General features: G+C 56.4%; 1 protein-coding gene across 3 annotated transcripts in view; it reads right to left on the bottom strand.

The window, feature by feature from the left end:
- LOC100957135 (fibrosin-1-like protein) overlaps positions 1–17896 on the bottom strand; it is an 86053-nt gene that overhangs the window by 9854 nt on the left and 58303 nt on the right. For 2 of the 3 annotated variants that reach the window (XM_012807032.2, XM_012807033.2), the window contains exons 6-14: positions 7271–7316; positions 5673–5994; positions 5233–5450; positions 4176–4402; positions 3317–3373; positions 3041–3139; positions 1847–1915; positions 1661–1690; positions 1456–1527 (exon numbers count right to left, since the gene is read on the bottom strand). In XM_012807032.2, coding sequence (XP_012662486.1) covers positions 1456–1527; positions 1661–1690; positions 1847–1915; positions 3041–3139; positions 3317–3373; positions 4176–4402; positions 5233–5450; positions 5673–5994; positions 7271–7316 — 1140 coding nt within the window. Of the gene's footprint in view, positions 1–1455; positions 1528–1660; positions 1691–1846; positions 1916–3040; positions 3140–3316; positions 3374–4175; positions 4403–4477; positions 4642–5232; positions 5451–5672; positions 5995–7270; positions 7317–17896 lie in introns of all 3 variants that reach the window. The other variant, XM_012807034.2, reaches the window with a different exon arrangement.

Below are 17896 nucleotides of genomic sequence, written 5' to 3'. Positions count from 1 at the left end.
GAGACTCGCTTGAGCCCAGGAGTTGGAGGTTGCTGTGAGTATGATGCCATGGCACTCTACCCAGGGGGATAGCTCGAGGCTCCGTCTCAAAAAAAAGAAAAATAATAATAATAAAGTAAAAGTCTGTTAAGATTAATTAAAATTAATGCACTTGCCCCTCATTTACATAGCCACATGGCAGGTGCATCAGGCCGTATAAGGCTGTGGCCACACCCTGAACAGGGCAGCCCTTAGCCACAGGGGGCAGAGGGCTGAGGGGGCTGGCCATTTGGGACCTTGCTGCTGTTCTGGCTGCAGTCAGAGTAGCTGAGTGTACCCTGGCAACCCTCTGGCCCTACATGTCCTGCTGCCAACCAGCACTCAAGCCTGACCCATCAACCTGCTTCTCCAGGGTGGCAATGATGTCAAGGACAGGAGTACTCTGACCCTGGGTGCATGTACCTGTCACAGGATCTGATCTCAGCTGAGTGGAACCAAGCTCTGAATCCCAAAGGGTGCAGCTGGGTGTCATGTGTGCCATCTCTCAATCTCCCCACTGCCCTCAGCAACATCTCCTGGGAGCATATGACTCCCTGCTATGTCTTGGAGGAGGGAATCCCAACCAACATCTACATATCAAACACACAGCACTGTTATAAATCCTTCTCTGCTGACTTCTCCCTCAAAGTTGGTGCAGAACACAGTGATTTTTTTTTTTTTGAGACAGACTCTTTGTTGCCCTCAGTAGAGTGCCATGGCATCATAGCTCACAGCAACCTCAAACTCTTAGGTTAAGAGATTCTCTTGCCTCAGATTCCCAAGTAGCTAGGACTACAGGTGCCCACCACAATGCCTGGCTATTTTTTTGTTGCAGTTGTCATTGTTGTTTTAGCTGGTCCAGGCCAGGTTTGAACTTGCCAGCTGTGGTGTAGGTGGCCGGTGCCCTGTGCCCTACCCACTTAGCTACAGGCGCTACCTAGTGTCCAGGTATTTTTAGGGATGAGGTCTCTGGCTCAGGCTGGTCTCGAACCTGTGAGCTCAGGCAGTCCACCCACAGTGATTCTTAAGAATTGCCACAGAGCAAAGCGTATCTCCTGGATTGGCACCAGGTACAGCAGGGGTGCAGGGTCTTCTGGGGCTGAGGCTGCTGTCTGGCTATCCAGCTTCCTAGACAGGGACTTTGCTCCCTCTAGCTGTCCATGGGGCTGCCTTCTTCCTCTGTCCACCCAAAACACATCATGTCTGTAAGCACTTTGGGTATACCCAGGTCACTGCTGAAGAGCCAGGCACACAGCACAGGCGCTCAGCAAATGTGAGGGGCAGGGATGCCAGAGGCCACTGTAGGTGAAGCCAGTATGTTCCCTGAGTACCATAGGCTGGAAATCGGCTTCCACACACAGCCCCCACTGCAGCCTCCCAGATACATGGAGAAGCCACATGTTAAGGAGAGCACCTGGCACCACACACCAGCCTCACCTTTATTTTCTGCTGATGGTGGTAGATCTGCCACGCGATCTGCACGTGCACGGCACACCACTTCCCTGGTTTCTGCGACAGAACCATGATGCGCTCAGCAGTGAAGCCCAGTTCCTCCTCCCACCCTATGATTTCCCCAGGTTCCACTGTCATAGGCTGCCCCAGGGCCACCAGGACCCTCGTCCCCAAAGACACACATACTTACCCTGACCACTGCCCGGTATGGGTCAGAGACCTGTGGCCAACAGAGGAGAGGGTGTTAGGTTGATTTTTGTAGGAGGCCAAATCCTGGAGTGTGGAGGACACATGCCCTCTGCTGCTGCCACTAGCCCATATGGGGCTGGGCCAAGACATCCCCCTGGAGCAGAAGGTGGGCACCCATGACACCTACCCCAGGGGCTTTCTGCAGGAGCGTGTGAACAGCACTGGCCCTGCCTGTTACCTCCATTGGGTTTGAAGTCTGAGGGAAGAGAAAAGAGAAAGCATGCATGTAAGTGATTCTACCCAGGCAGCAGGGCACCTCTGGGGTCCCTGGTTCTGGACCTGTGCCATGCCTTGCCTTACTATGGGGCCCTGCACGCTATCGCCCAGGGGTGGCCTGGCTTCCTACATAGGACACCACACCTCAGAGCAGCAATCTCTGCAAAGGTTTCAGGGAGGGTGGCTTCCTACCAGGGAGACAGCCCCAATGTATAGGGGAGCTGCAACAGGAACACAGATAGGCTGTATTCCCTGTCTGGGAGCAAAGACTGGCCATGGACAGCTCTCTAGTCCAGGAACCTGGCCCTTCTGGTTCCTTTCCTCTGGGCCAAAGCCGTGGGTACCACATCAACTGGTCACCCATGAGCATGGACCTCTAGGCAATCACCCTGGCCAGGAGCAGCCTTACCGAGGGCCTGGCCAAGACGGATCCCCCACCTGACTTGAACCTTCTACATCCCCAGCTGCCAGAGCTTAGGCAACCAACCCTGGGAGTCCAGGTCTGGGAAACCCTCCCTATCTCCAAAAATGAACTTCATACATCCCTCTCAAGGCAGGCTCTGAGTCCTCAGAAACCCTCTAGGCCCAGTCCTCCCCATCTAGGATGTGGGCATTAGGCTGAGGGGCCTGCTGTGCATCTGGGGCTCTCTAGGCATTAGGGAAATCATGGGCAGTGAGAGAGAGGCTGCAGGATGCTGTGAGGTCAGGGGTTGGCTGGGAGCAGGAGTGGCCCAGGGCCATCCTCAGAGGTGAGACAACTGCAGGAGATAGGGGACACACATGCCTACTGACTTGGGAAAGGCTCATAGAGCTCCCCTCCCCTTATCTATGGCACAACTAAGGGATCCTGCCAAGGGTAGGGGTCTTCTGTGTTGAGACTGAAGTCTCCCATGGGGCACCAGTATCCACATATGTTCTTCTCTGTCCATTGCCACCTCCTCTCTAAGGACTTTTCCAGTCTTGAGTTCCTGATTCCCCTGCCCAGCAGGGCCACTCACACCAGTGTCTAGATTAGAATGGGTGGGGAGGGAAGTTCTGCAGTCCTCTCCCCACCTGAAACCCCACCCACCACTGTGCCCGCCCACTTGCCAGGAGCCACTGGTACCTTGGGCTGAAAAGCACCCTGCAGAGACCCAAAGGGGCCACCGGGGTGTGGAAGCAGGGCAGGCAGTCCAGGGATGGCGGGAGGGAAGGGCGGGAAGAACTGCAAGAGAAGGGAGAGGTTGCAAGGCCCTCACCCGTCCCCCCCTCTGCACCCAGGCCCTGGCCCAACACATGGAGGACAAGGCCACACCAGACTGGCTGGGGGCAGAGCCGGAGACTGGGCAGCAGGGCCCAAACACACAGGGACAGGCTCTGGGGGATGCCCAGGGACACTCACACTCACGCTGGAATGTCGGAAGTAGGGGCTGTCCAGCTTGGGAGTGTACTTGTCAAACTGGAAAGGAAAGAGGTGGGGTGAGGTCCCCAGCCCACACCTGATGCCCTCCTCAGGGCCCAAACACCCACCCACCCTGGCTGGGCTGGGCAGTGACCAGGGTGGCACTGTGCCTCCTGGCAATGGCCAGCTGTCCCCAGGCTTGAGCACGCCAGCCTGACAGCCCTCAGTCCCGTGGGGACTAGGTTTGCAGAAAATGAAGCCAATTTCCCATTCTAGTGGGCCTCTATGGAAGGCAGAAACTCGGCCCCCAGGCATTCTGTGTGTACCCAGAAGGGCCGTGGCTAGAGAGAGGGGCATGAAGCCCTGGCTACTACTAAAAAACAGGCCAGTTTAAAAACAAAGCTTAAGCAGGAGCACAGGAAACTAGGCTACAGGGTAGCTGCCTCCTTAGATAAGGCTCTGGGCCAGGAAATAAGGCCTCGGTGGGCTGAGTCTCAGTCCCTGTGGTCCCTCAGGCATCTGGGGCTCCAGACCAGACACCAGGGATGCATCATGGGTACAACTGGCCCCAAGGGTGTGTCACACATGTGGACATGGAACACCTGCCCAAACCCAGGATGGGGACCTCATGCTGTGACGTAGATGAGACCAGAGGGTGGGCCTAGGGATAGCCCCACTATCCAGCAAGCACAGGCTCAAGGGCTATATGGGGAGCTGGACAGAGAGATGAGACTGGCCTCTCTGCCTCCACAGCTGGTATCAGCCCGTGTGAGTGCAAGCGTGCGTCTGCGTGTACCTGCTGCATGTCCCCCATCTGGTGCCCGCCCCCCGCCCCCTGCCAGCACGCGGGCCTACGCACCGGCAGGGGTGCAGCGGGCGGCGTGAGCGGCGTCGGGGGCAGCCCTGCGGGAAAGGGGGCGAATGTGTGTTGGTGCTGGTGTGTGTGCTGGTGTGTGTGTTGGTGCGTGTGCTGGTGCTGGTGGAACTCCGCCCGCAACAGAGCCCCCGGGCCCAGGGAGGCACCAGGCCGCTCGGCGCTCTGCACCAGAAACCGCGTGTTCAGCTCTTGCCTGAGCAGCTCGTGATCTACAAGAGAAAAAGAGAGAGAGACAGAGAGGCACGTCGGCCGCGGGCTCCCGGCGGGGCGAGGCGGATAGTCACCTGGCACTCCCGGTTTCGGCAGGCCAAGCCGTGGTGGCCGCTCGCTAGGTGCGGGCCCAAGGGTGGAGGTAAGAGGGGGGCCTGTGACCAAGTACCAATCAGAATCCCCGAATGAGGCTGGCAATACATGATCGGCTGGTTGAATGAGATCAACAGGCCGGCATCTAGAGGAAGAAAGAACACTGTGAGCCTGCAGGGGCCTGGCCCCACCTCGCCCCTGCAGAATCAGGGCCTTGGACCTCAAGGCTCTCGAGGGTGGGGCTCTAAAGGCGCCACCTGGGGAGCTTGTGTCCAGCCACCCCCAGACCAGTCTCATGGTCCCATCCCTGGGTACCAGGCTGTCCCTGACCTGAGATGGTCTGGCTTAATCTCAGAAAGCTGTGGAGGCCCAGGGAGAAATTCCTTCCATGAGCTCCACCCAGTGATGGCCTGGCCAGAAGCACAGGGGAGGGAGAGGCTGGGCAGAGCCAGGTCCAGCCCCAACACAGGAGGGCAGGAGAGGTCAGAGTTCCTGCAGGCCAAAGGGGAGGCCCCAGCCATAGCAAATCTATAGGTGCATGTGTATCTTATATGTGCTTGCTTGCACATGGTTTCAAGGCCACCTGGGGACCCTGGGAAAAGGCCCTTGGGTGGAGCCCCAGAGTCCATTCAGGTGCTGAGGATCATAAGAGCCCCAACACATACCCCTCCCTAGGGGTCACATCCCTGCCATCTCTCAGCCCTGAGCAGGTCAAGACCAGGCTGAAGACACCTACCGGCCGGGTGTCCTGGGATGACCAGGCTGCTGGCAGGCAGCGCTGGGGGTGGGGGCAGTGTTGCTGGGGCAGCGAACATGGCTGCCGCGTGGTGCTGGTGCTGCGCCTGGGATCTGAGCGCCAGATGTGAGGTAGACAGGTGGGGGCCTGGCCCGTGCTGCGACAGCGACACGTGTTTGGCCGGGCCCAGGGCGGCACCACTGCCCGTGCTGCTGCTCCTGTGGGACACTGAGTCTCAGCGATGCCTGTGGCCACAGCCCAGGGACCCCATCTCCTGGGACAATAGGCCCTGGCAGTTTCATCCTCCCCTCGCATGCGTCTCCCATCCCACCTGGCAGATCCCAACCTCACCCAAATCCTTGCGGGCCCCACCCTTCCCTGAGGCCATCCAGGACCCTTCCACCCAAATGCCCCGCCCCCACCAGAGACCACGCCCCCACCTGAGGCCGTGAAGGCTGTGGGGCACCGCTGGGCCAGGTCCTGGGCCTGCGAAGGCGCCCAGGGACGCAGGCACGTGTGTCTGGAGCACGCCGCGGGGTTGAGGGGGTGCTGGCGGTGGCTGCAGGGTATGGCGGGGCGGAGCCGGGGCCTCTTTCTTCACCAGGGAGCTGGCGAGGACAGGCGGGGCCCCTGGGCAGGGTGCGAGGGGTGCAGGGCTGGCAGGTGGGAAGCACCCGGTGCTAAGCTCTCGGCTTCGCTCCAGGCCCGACACTTTGGGCACTGCCCCAGCCTTAGCCTCTGGCTTCTCGTGCTGCGAGGGGCCTGCGAGGAGATTAGTAGATGTGACCCTAGGCCTGCCCAGACTGGCCCCTCCTGTGGCCTAGAGGGACGGGAAACCCCAAGTCCTGCTCCCTGACTACTTCCATAACCAAGGGGGTCCTGGTACCTGCTGATTCTGGCACAGAGAACTAGTGGGTTCTTGTGCTCCGATCAGGCCACACCTAATTCCTGTCCAGCGGGGCAGCTGTCGGCTCCAAGGCCCATCACACACAGAGAGAATCCCGGAGCAGGGGCTGTCCTGACCCCTTTTACACTAAGTATTTGGCCCAGGAACTCTGTGGCTTTGCACCTTCACGTTTAGGCATACCCTGAGCCAGAACCTGCACCCAGCCCAGAACACTGTCAGCTGCAGGTGCCCACCTTCTCTCTCTGGAACCCCTGGGAGGAGAGTGACCACTTCCCAGGAACCTAGCCAAGGGTACGAGTGGATTGGTAGGGAAGCTGCTCCCTAGTATGCCTGTTGCCTTGGGTTATGGACCCTCCCTAGGCCTGCTTCCCCTACAGCAGCTCCAAACCCTTCTGCTGAGGCCACGGCAGGCAGTGTCTACTGTGAAGGATGTGGCTGGCACAACTGAGCTGACCCTGACTTGCAGTACCTCTTGCTCATGCTGCAGCAGACCCTGTTTCCTTTTGGGGGCCTGGATAGATGAACCCTGGTCACTGGGGCAACTGATCCCCTGGGCCAGGCAGCAGGAAATAGTTCTGTCTCAATTTCACAGCAGTAGCCCCAGGACCAGGTGGAAGCCACTCCAGATACCAACCTCTCACTGGAAGATCCCACAACATCAATCACCTCTACCCAACCTCCTCTGTTTCTGTTCCTTCCTCGGGGTTACCCTTATGGGGACTCCCCCTGACCCTTCCCAAATAAGAGTGGCTGTGAGGATGAAGAGGCAGGCTTGGCCATGCAAACCTGGACACAGCCCAGTCATTGAGTGGTGGGCACCTAGCCAGGTGACCATGTGAGGCAGGGCCTATCAGTGTGTCAGCTGGCCCCCCAGAGCAACCAATCCCACAAGCCAGCTGAGCACGTGCATTTCTAACAGTACCACTTTGGGAACCACCATTACAGGCCCCCACCTTGGCCCTATTCAGCAGCTACCTCTGCACCTGCTCTTTGGGAACTTTCTCGTCATCACAGCAGCCTGGCCCCTGAGACCTTGTCTTCTGATCAGGGGTGTCCCCTGTCACCCACACAACAGGGAGCTCCATGTCCCTTTTCAGAGACCCAGAAGCTGAGCTGAGGGAATACTCTTACCTTTATCAGCTGCTGGGGCAAAGAGCTTCTCAGAACCCACTGAAGCCTACAGAGAGAGGAGAAATCAGAGGTGGGTTGAAATGAGCCTGTCCCTCAGGCCCCCCATACCACAGACTAGTGTGCTTTGTGCATGTGCACACTCGGTTCCCAGGCTCCATGCAGGCCTACACACACGTTCATCCCCCTACTCCCTCTCTGCTGAAGGACTTTCTTAGAACCAATGCTACCCACTCAGTAGGTGACATGGGCACTGCCTGAGTCCTGGGGCAGAGTGTGGCCTGGGGCAGAGTACTGAGGTTTTGCAAAGCCATGGCCCTTGCAGCAGAGCCAGGATCAGAAGCCTCTTGGACTCCACTGGGCCTCAGCCTGGTAGGGCAGAGGCAGATGACGGAGAGGGCATGGTGCAGGTGCCCAGCTTAGCACCTGTGTGAAGATGGAAGAACCAGACACTGACTAGGCTGGAGATGCTGATCCACATGCTGTAGGACATCATTCCTTACTCCAGAGGCAGCTGGGGTATAGGCCTGGTGACCAGTGCTGTCAAGAGGTAGCAAGCAGCATGCCCATGCTGAGGGGTGAATTGCCAGCATGCTGGACGGTACTGGCCTGGTCCACTTCTCTACCCCTCCTAGAGACATACACCTAAGGGTGCGCCAAGGAATGTGATGGTGCCAGTGGCCAGGGCATGAAGGAGATCCCCATGCTCTAGAGGCTTTGCAGCTGTTCTTGGGATTGAGCCAGGTAAGAATGAACCTAGGTAGATCTTCCCTGAGCAGTGTAAGCTATGGACTGAATGGCTTCTGTTCTCACAGAAGCCACTGTTGAATCCTTACCCCAAGATGATGGTGCTGGGAGGGACGGAACGGAGCCCTCACGATAGGATCACCAGCCACATGACAGAACCAAAGAACTCCCTGGCCCCGTACTGAGGGCACAGTGAGATCATGTCTGTGGTCAGAGTAGCACCTTCACCAGAACCTGGCCTGATACACACTGACAATGGACTTCCTATCTGCAGGACCATGACAAATGGTGTATTGTTTATAACCCGCCCAGTCTCAGGTAGTTTGGCAGAACAGCCTGACATTGGAGATGTGTTTCATATACCACACAGGTCATCCAGTTAAAGCATCCAGTTTTCACTATGCCCACAGTGTGACACATCTGTCACCTAGAGAGACGCTGACCCTCCATTTATCATTCTAACCCCAAAGCTACAATCCACTTTCTTTGTCTCTGTAAAGCTGGCTGCCCTAGACTTTATGTGACGGAATCATGAATGTGGGTTCTGTAGGGACTGGCTTTTTTGGGTAGAATATTTTCAAGGCTCACATGCATTGTCACGGTCATCCTAGATAGATTTTTTTTTTTTTTTGAGATAGAGCCTCAAGCTGTCACCTTGGGTAGAGTGCTGTGGCATCACAGCTCATAGTAACCTCCAACTCCTGGGCTCAAGTAAGTCTCCTGCCTCAGCCTCCCAAGTAGCTGAGACCACAGGCACCCGTCACAATGCCCAGCTATTTTTTGGTTGCAGCCGTCACTGTTGTTTGGTGGGCCCCAGCTGGATTCAAACCCGCTACCTTAGGTGTATGTGGCTGGCGCCTTAGCCACTTGAGCCACAGGCGCCAAGCCTCCTAGATAGATCTTGAGGGATACTGTTTAATGGAGGAAACATTTACAAAGAAAAAACATACAGTGTTTGTGGATGTGCACTCACATTTATGCATGTCCACCTGCTTGTAACAGGCATGTGTTTATGTGTACAAGTGTGTGCACACTTGCCTGTGCCCCTGTAGTGTGTGAGCATGTTTATGTATTTGAGTATATGTCATGCACATGTGTTTGTGTGCACATGTGTCCGTGTCTATGTAGTAAAACCTCGGAAGGGTTTGGAGGACACATGTTCAATTGGAGAGAGCCACCCTCTCTGGGAACAGGGGCAAGCATGGAGCCTGAAGAGGTGGGGCTTCAGAAAACTTAGTTTGAAGTCTCATTTTCTTTCTTTCTTTCTTTTTTTTTTTCTGAGACAGGGTCTCTTGCTCTGTTGTCCAGGCTAGAGTGTTGGGGTGTTCTCACAGCTCACAGCAACCTCAAACTTCTGGGCTCAAGCAATTCTCCTGCCTCAGTCTCCTGAGTAGTTGGGACTATAAGCACCTGCCACCATACCTAGCTAATTTTTCTATTTTTAGTAGAGACAGGGTCTTGCTCTGTTCAGACTGCTCAAGAGAGCTTCCTGAGCTCAAGAGATCCTCCTGTCTCGGTCTCCCATAGTGCTAGGATTACAGGCTTGAGCTACCACACTTGACTTTAACTCTCATATTTTAAGGGGAGTGAATTCAAATATTACTTCTGTAATTAAAATGTAGTGGCTCAGTGCCTGTTGCACAGTGGTTACAGCGCCAGCCACATACACTGAGGCTGGCAGGTTTGAACCTGGCCCGGGCCAGCTAAACAACAATGACAACTGCAACCAAAAAAGAGCTGGGCGTTGTGGAGGGCACCTGTAGTCCCAGCTACTTGGGAAGCTGAGAAAAGATAATCAATTAAGCACAAGAGTTTGAGGTTGCTGTGAGCTGTGATGCCACGGCACTCTGCCAAGGGTGATGTAGTGAGACCCTGTCTCAAAATAAATAAATAAATAAATAAAATGTAGTAACAACAACTGTACAACAGTGAGACCTTGTCTCTACAAAAGATGAAAATAATTAGTCAGGTGTGGTGGCTCATGCCTGCAGTCCCAGCACGTTGGGAGGCTGACATGGGAGGACATCTTGAGGCTAGGAGTTGGAGGATGCAATGAGCTGTGATGATACCACTGCATTGCAGCCTGGGCAATGAAATAAGACCCTGTCTCTAAAAAGGAAAAACAAAAAAATGTAATAATAATAAAAGTAATAAAATAAATAGTATTTGCTGCTACTTGGGAGGGAACAACTAGGCTTGCCCCAAAGGAGCACACAGCCATGAGTAGACACAGACTGGGGTGTGAGGCCAAGGGAGCAGACTGTAACCCAACCCACACACCAGGGGAGAGCAGGGTTCCTCCTGGTGTCTGTTCCATTCCCCTCATCTATAATATGAATTGTTACTCCTTAAAAAGCTAAAAAAAAAAAATAATAAAAAGAAGATTCAGAGTGATAAAAGAAACATGTAAAGATCTAAGGTTCTCCCAACCTGCTAACTGATCAGGCCAGTTACAAAACCAAGCAAGGGCAGGTGGGGGTGTCTCACCAGGAAGAACCCTCCCCCCCGGCCCCCCAAGCCAGGGCTAGGGTCAGGCAGAAGGATAGGTCACAAAGACACACCATGCAGGTGTCTGCTGCCCCACACCAACAGCTGTAAATTTAATACCGCCCCTATCAAAATCCCGTAAGATAGTGTTCAGATATTAGGAGCTTAATATGTGACCCACTTTCCACACAGCTCAACACAGGATAGAGATGAGAAGGTCCCGTGTGGTGCTGGAGCTGGGCCAGAGTCTAGGCTCTGTGACCCCAGGCCAACTGTCCACAGGCTGAGAACACTGTGTCCATCAACAGGCAAATGGACCAGCAGCCTGCCCCAGCCAAAAACAGCACAAGCTGTCTGCACAGGCCACGTGAATGGGTCTCAAGGATATTAGATGAGCAAATGCCCTATGTGTGGGGTCCCATAGCTTTCTGACCTAGGACAAGCACTTCCAGCTCTTGTGGGATGGGGGTGGGTAGCTTTCTGGATTGATGGTGGTGGGTACACATTGTAGGTATAGGTCAAAATGCACCAAGTGCACGCATGAAATAGGCACGGTTTATTGCAAGTGAATTACAGCACAGGAGACCAACAAGAAGATGTGGTACTGATGTGCAGGTAGACTGAGATCCAAGGAGTGGAAACTAGGGTCCAAGATGGACCTAGTGCAGAGTAGCTGGGGGCTCATCCCAATGCACAAGGCCTGACTGGTGGCTTGGAGAAGGGCAAGTGAGATCCCTATTTCATTCCTATATCAAAATAACTCCAGACTAATCACAGACATAAATGTGAAAAATAAAACCATAAATGTATTATGAGATGCCTAGGTGAGTGGGAAGCCATCCCTCACTTTACTCTGAGAAAGAGACAGGAAGCACAGGCACCCTGGGTCCCACTGAACACAACCATGAACAGGACCCTAGTTCAAAGGAGGAGGATGCAGGCCACATTTCCTTCTTCAGTGGACAAGAAACCCAGAAAATGCCTGAGATTGAGCTGAATGGCTAGGGAACAGTGCAGGTGGAGGCCTCCCACAAGGTGGGTCGGGGTGGGCTTGCTGTCCCTGTGTGTTCACACCAGTGACTGCTGTGATGGCTGGGTTTCAAGGGGTAGTTAGGCCCCACATATGTCTGCTCTCCCACCAAGCTCCCTATGGGGTCAGGGGGTCTATCTGCTAGGGAAGTGCATGTCTCCTGATACCCCCAAGCCCAAGAAGCAGAGTCAGTGCTGTTTCAGGAGGGCTCCTACCTCAGATCCCTCTCAGGTGTGTAGCTCCCAGGCCCTTTCAGGTCTCCCCAGTTAACGTCCACAAGGCCTGAGAAGACCCAGATCATCACATGCCTGACAGTGTCCTCCCCACAGCTCCGTCCTGCTACGTACAGGATTCAAGTCAAAGGACCCCAGCCACACCCTGCACAGGGACACTTCCCAGCCCCAGCCTATGTGCCATTCCAACCCAGGAGGCCACATACCCCTACCACCCTATGGCCTGGCTGGTAGCACAGGAGAAGGAACAGCAGGAGTCTCTCATGCCAGGAAGGCCAGAGGGTCCTGGAGATCTCCTTCTTATACCCTTGGAAATCCCATCCAGAAGTGGGGCCTCCCATGGGAAATAAACAGTATTTATTTTCTGCCTGGTCCTGCCTCCCTGCTGGGGCCCAGACATGCAGTGACCATCCCAGGGTCAGCCTGAAGCAGGGTTTGGCTCCTGAGAACCAAGGAGCTAGCACATGGGACCATCTCAGAGGGAGACACAGCACAATACAGGCAAGGGAGTCCCACTGAAGGAAGGCCACTAGTAGGGGCCAGGAAGGGCTCATTTGGCCTCCCATGCTCCTGGTCTGGGCAATGCCAGCACCAGGTGTTTCCACAGGCTAACCTCACCTGTTCCCAGCCAGGCCCCCACCCCTGGAAAGCATGTGATGAGGAGAAAGTGGATGGTTCTGAGAACAAGGACAATAGTATGTGCCAGGCACCTGGAGCACATGTCATGCTTTCCCCCAGCCTGGGCAGCCAAAGCTGCCCACAATGCTCCCCACCTGCCCCCCACTGTGGCCCAGGAGAGCCTAATTAGGCCATGGGGATGAGGAATAACCTGCCTGGGTCCCAGGACAGCACCCAGTGCCAGTGCTTGGCACCAGAAGTATCTTTTGGGCTGGTTTTAGCTCTTACAGACCCATTCTCCATAATTGCCATGACCCTATTAAAACCAAATCTGAACAACTCCCCCGACTTTGACTTAAAACATTCTGGAGCCTTCACACCACTCCGGACCAGTCTGAACTTGTCCCAACCAGGCTCTGTACCCAGGGCTCTTCAGCCCCATTTTCCTTCTCAGGGGTCTCCTGGGAGCCGGTTGCAGCCTCCCCAGAGGCCTTCCTGGACCCTAGGCTGAGAGTGTCCACTGCGCTATCAGCACCCACTTGGGTGATCTTCTCCTTGGGGTCCTAGGTCTGAGTGGTCCTTATTGGCCAGCCAGCCTGTGGGCAGCTCAGATAGCAAACCCCAGGTGTGCAGGCATTTATGTCTCTGGCCATACTGCCAGCCCCTGTCTGTGGACCATCGACAGCAGCCTCACTCCTCCAACAAGGCAACCTAAGGTCTTCACAATCTGTGCTAACTGCACACACAGCCACAGAGAGCCCCTACCCATCAGTTCTGCCAAAGGGCTCTTTGTTCCAGCGAAGGACCCAGACTAAGTGAGCAGGGGGGACCCAGGAGGCTATTACTGTGGTGGAGGGGAGCCTGGATACACACAGTGCTGAGGTCTCCCAGGTGAGCAGAGAAGGGGGAGCTGCCTTTCCTTCAACAGCCAACCCAAAAAGTAGTCCCCAAAGCCCCAAGGCATGAGCCCTGGCCTTGGGGTAACCCCCAGCTAAGAGTTACCTCCCCAGGTTAGAGGGTGAGGGGAAAAGTGCTTAGGTGCCTGGTGGCACATCTCTAGTATGACAGTGTGGCCTAAGCTGCCTACCCTGGCTGCATTCCTCCTCTGCTAACTCAGTAGAAGGACCACACTGCACATGCCCAACAGAGCACTATGGGAGCTGCTGACCTGCTGGGGCAGGGCAATAGGGGGAGCTGCTGGTTCCAAATACTGTGTGTTCAGCACAGCGACCCGGAGCCACGAGGTGGCGCCCCAGGTACCAATCAAGTGGGGGTGGGGGACTGTAGGGCAGAGGAACAGTCCCTCCACCACCAGGGAGCTGGCAAAGGCAGGTGCAGGCCATGCTGTGGGTTCATCTGGTGAGCACACTCTCCAATGCCCAGGGCATCCTGCCCTCAGCAGGCAAGTTTGCTCAATTAGTCAAGGGTGGGGGGCGGCGCCTGTGGCTCAAAGGAGTAGGGCGCCGGCCCCATATACCGGAGGTGGAGGGTTCAAAACCCAGCCCCGGCCAAAAACTGCAAAAAAAAAAAAAAGTCAAGGGTGGGCAACCACAGGATCCTGGGACCGCACCTGGCCAGCTTCCGTCTCATAGGAAGGGTCAGGACACCTGGTCAGGTGTGGCCATGCCCACCTGGGAAGGCTCTGTATAGACCTGGGACTTTGGGGGTCTGTGGCCCAGGCCCCAGCCCCTCCCCAGTGCAGGCAGAGACTCAGTCCTCCTGGGACCCATGTCCACTCGCAGGCCCTTAGGTCCCCTTCTAGGACAAAGCTTCCAGACTGGCCTGATGACCTGAAGAGGTGGGGGCCCCCGAGGGGGCACAAGACCTGCGCTAACAACTTTCCGCGCATTATTACCGGCCGTGACCCAAGCGTGTGCCGCCACAGCCGCCTACGACCCTTGGCGCTGAGCCAGTGTGGGGGCAGAAGGAAGGGAGTCATTTCAGGTCAAGTACAGGTGGGAGGTCCCCAGGCACAGGCTTGGTCAGGCAGAAGGGGCAAGCCCGGCAGGGAGCGTGTCAGCGCTAATACAGATCCCCACCCCCTGCGCCCCCGCGAGGCGCACAAGCCTGGCGGCGGGCGGAGGTCGTGCCGCGCTTTGTCTGCGAGGACTCGACCCGCGAGGTAGCCTTGGCTCAGACACACGGCGCAGCCTTGGCCAGCCGCGCCCCGCCCCAGACAAAGAACTCCAACTCTAGGCAGGTGAGCTAGGCGCCGAGAAGCCGGGGGCCGCTTCCGCGCCGGGCGCAGACAAAGGCGCGCGCCCCCCACGACGCCCGGCCCCGCCTCCACCGCTGGCCCCCCAGTACCCTGGCCTGGGCCCAGGACCCTCAGCCGAGCTGAGTGCCCGCCTGCCGCCACGTGCGCCCCGGGGAAAAGCAGAGTCTCCGCGCGCTGGGCAGATCGAGTGGGAAGAAGGCGCGGGGCCTCTTCTGCGTCCCGCTTCTTTAGTAGGGCAGTTACTCTCTCGCCACCCCAGGCCCTCCAAAGTCGCGAATCCCTCTCCGGAGCCCGTAGCGCGCACTTACCTGGCAGGAGCCTCGGATCCCGCGCGCTCCGCAGGCGATGGCCACTAGTCCTGCGGCCTGAGCTGGAGCCCGGCTGCATGGACACGGGCGGCAGAGCGCGGGTCCCGACTGGCCCCAGCCCGTCGAGGCGACCCCTCTCTCCCCACTTAGCCGGAGATTGGACCGGGGGCGCGCATGTCTGCCGAGCTGACTCGGCGCGCTCCAGGCGACTTTCGGGCGCCCTGGGAGAGAGTCGCCCGGGACGCCGTCGGGTACGGAGCGGGCCGGGAGGCGGCGGGCGCTCAGGGTGGGTGCTGGCTAGGCGCACAGCTGGCGGCGCGCGGGCAGCGGCGGGAGCGCGGCGGGCGGGGCGGGGGCGGGGCCGGGCAGGCCCGACTAATCCAGCCCCGAGGCGCGGATCTGCCCGCGCCCCGCCGCCGGCTCCCGGTCCATGCAGAGTGGCAAGGTCAGCACGCGCAACGCCAGCGCTCCGAACGCTTTATAGGCGCGACTCTTTCTAGCAGTACAGCAACAAGTTAGGGACGACGGCCACCTCACCTATAGAAAGGTAAACTAAGAAGCGACGTCAGTGCCCTGGTCGAGGACGGATCCCGCACAGCTGTTACAGCCCGGGTCCTCAGCGGCCTGCAGCAAGCCCCGCCTGCCCTGGGTCTCTGTTTCTCCGTCTGAGAAACTGAGTCCGGAGAGGGTTCCAAGCAGCGGCTGCAAAAAGCTGCGCAGTGCGCCGCCTGGGGCTCAGGGAGCGTCTGGCTCCCCCGTGGGGGTGGGGGACTTGAATTGGGATCGGGATGAACCTTGACCCGTGCGAAGGCTGAGTATGTGCGGCGCACCGACCCAGGCCCCTGGCGGGGCAGTCCGTCGAAGCTGGCAGGGGCTGAAAACCAGGACTCCAGCACCGCCACTTGCAATCGGATACGCGCCAAGAAGGCCCGTAAGGGAGGGCGGGCTGGCACTGGACCTGGCAGTTCAGAAGTTTAAGGATGTGCTCTTCGTTTAAGCTGCACACTAGGGGCACCCCAGAAGGCCGGCTCTGGTCGGGTGTCCAGGGCCTGGGGTTGGGAGGTGATGCAGGTTCCTGTTTCTGGGCTCGAAAGACTGCCCAAGTTGGTCAAGTCAGGGGGGACCGTCCAGTGGAGCCACAGGCATTTCCTGGACTATGGGTACCAGCCCCTAGATGTGCTGTCAAGGCAGAACAGCATGCAAGCCCAGCCAGTGTTTTCCTTTTCAAAGGCAACTGAATGAACATGCTAAGGAACACTAGCCTTGTAATCGCACAGAAGAAATCGCCAACAGAGCTGCCTCTAAGTGGGAATTTAAGCCCTTTCATTCTGTTTTAATTATTTATACCAAATAACACACATTCCCTTTAACAATAACAACGATCATCCCCCAAAGTGCACACTTGGTACACCTAGTGTGAGTGAGCACCCTCATGGCCTGTGCAACACCATCATCCTCAAGTTACTGGAGTGAAATGGGAGCAGAAAGGAAGCAGACAGAAGTAGGTGCTTTGCCATTGGCTGTTTGGTTGGTTTGTGGCAGAGCAAGTGTTGGAACACAAAGGCTGGCTGTGGCTGGTGGTGGTGGGGTCAGGATGTCTCCAGGAAGGAGGTAGGAGGGGCTGTCCCACAGAAATGCCCATACCCTCAGAGACATCAGGCTGCAGAAAGCTATAGGAGCTTGGAGCTCCAATGGGTGACCTCAGGTGCCTAGCCTGGCAAGGGGATCCTGCACCAAGGTCATTTCCATCCTTTTTGGGGCCCCAATGTTGAGGCCTCCAAAGAAGCATGCAGGAAACAGGTAGGGAAGGGCAGGGAAAAACACAATTCAAGTTCTGCACTCTCTTGGCTGCCTGGCCCTGGGCAAAGTGACCATGGTTTCCCCAGGCCCAGGGACTCTACATAAATTGAGCTAATGAATCTTTAGGCAGACCAGAGCAGAGAGAGTCCAGAAACCCAGGGAGACAGCTAAGTAGTACCCATTCCCCCTCAGCTGCAAGCCCTGGCTGGGGAGAGGGCAGACCCCAGATCTAGGAGCCAGTGGAAGTTGGGGAATAGAAGGCAGGAACTGAAGGGGTATTCTGGTTAGCTCTAGGATAGGCAGCAGCACAGGGGTCCTCAGTCTCCCACAAAGCTGAGAGGTCAAGGATAAGCCCCCCAGGTCTCGCTGTCAGGCCATAGCCAAGGTCTCAACTCAGCCCCTGCTCCTTCTTAGGGCCTCTCCACCTGCACACCTAGACTGTGGGAAAGGCAATCTTCCCATAACAAATGTGGCTTTCATTTCCTAACTTCATTCCTAGGCCACCTTGGGCATTGACAGTCCGCAAAAGGGCCACGATCCTGGTGAGATGTCAAAGGAGCCTAGAATACACTCCCAAGTCCCACCCTGAAGTCTCTTACCCTGGTTTGGGCGTAAAATTAGACTGTGAGAACCTAGGGCAGGTCTGTCTTTAATTTTGTTTAGAAAGGGAAGTAGCTGTGATATGAAAGATTTAATGAGGTTAGAAATCTAGAAGGAAATGGAGTGGGAATAGATTATCAAGAGAAATAAAGGCAGCCGCCGGAGAGCACACTGATATTAAATATCAGGCTTCCAAACCAAATATATATAATCCACTTAGGGACTTAATGGTGGTGTTCAGAGGCACATTTATCCAAAGCTTAGGGTTCAACAACCAATATTATAACTGCATCTGTCATCATCATGCAGCAGGAGGGCCCTGGAGGGGCTCTGCTCAGAGCTGCAGCCCTTTAGGGCCACCCTGAGGCAGCCCAGCCCTCATCTTAGTAACTGACTCCCCTGCCCTCCCTCACCCCTGTGTGGTGCCAGGAAATAGACCAGGCTGCTCCCTTCAAGACTGCCACCCTGCAGGGACAAGCCCTGTGCAAGGGCTGCAGAAACCTGAGCAGTGTGGCCATCACATTGATGACTGCTGAGATCTAGGAATAGGGCCACATGCATGGTCTCGAGGAAGCATGTCCTCAGAGG

The sequence above is a fragment of the Otolemur garnettii genome, unplaced genomic scaffold, assembly GCF_000181295.1.
Source record: "Otolemur garnettii isolate 467f Iridium unplaced genomic scaffold, OtoGar3 scaffold00062, whole genome shotgun sequence".
NCBI classification, from domain to species: domain Eukaryota; kingdom Metazoa; phylum Chordata; class Mammalia; order Primates; family Galagidae; genus Otolemur; species Otolemur garnettii.
The sequence above is the reverse complement of the archived record's forward strand: the minus strand, read 5'-3'. Positions and strand labels throughout refer to the sequence as shown.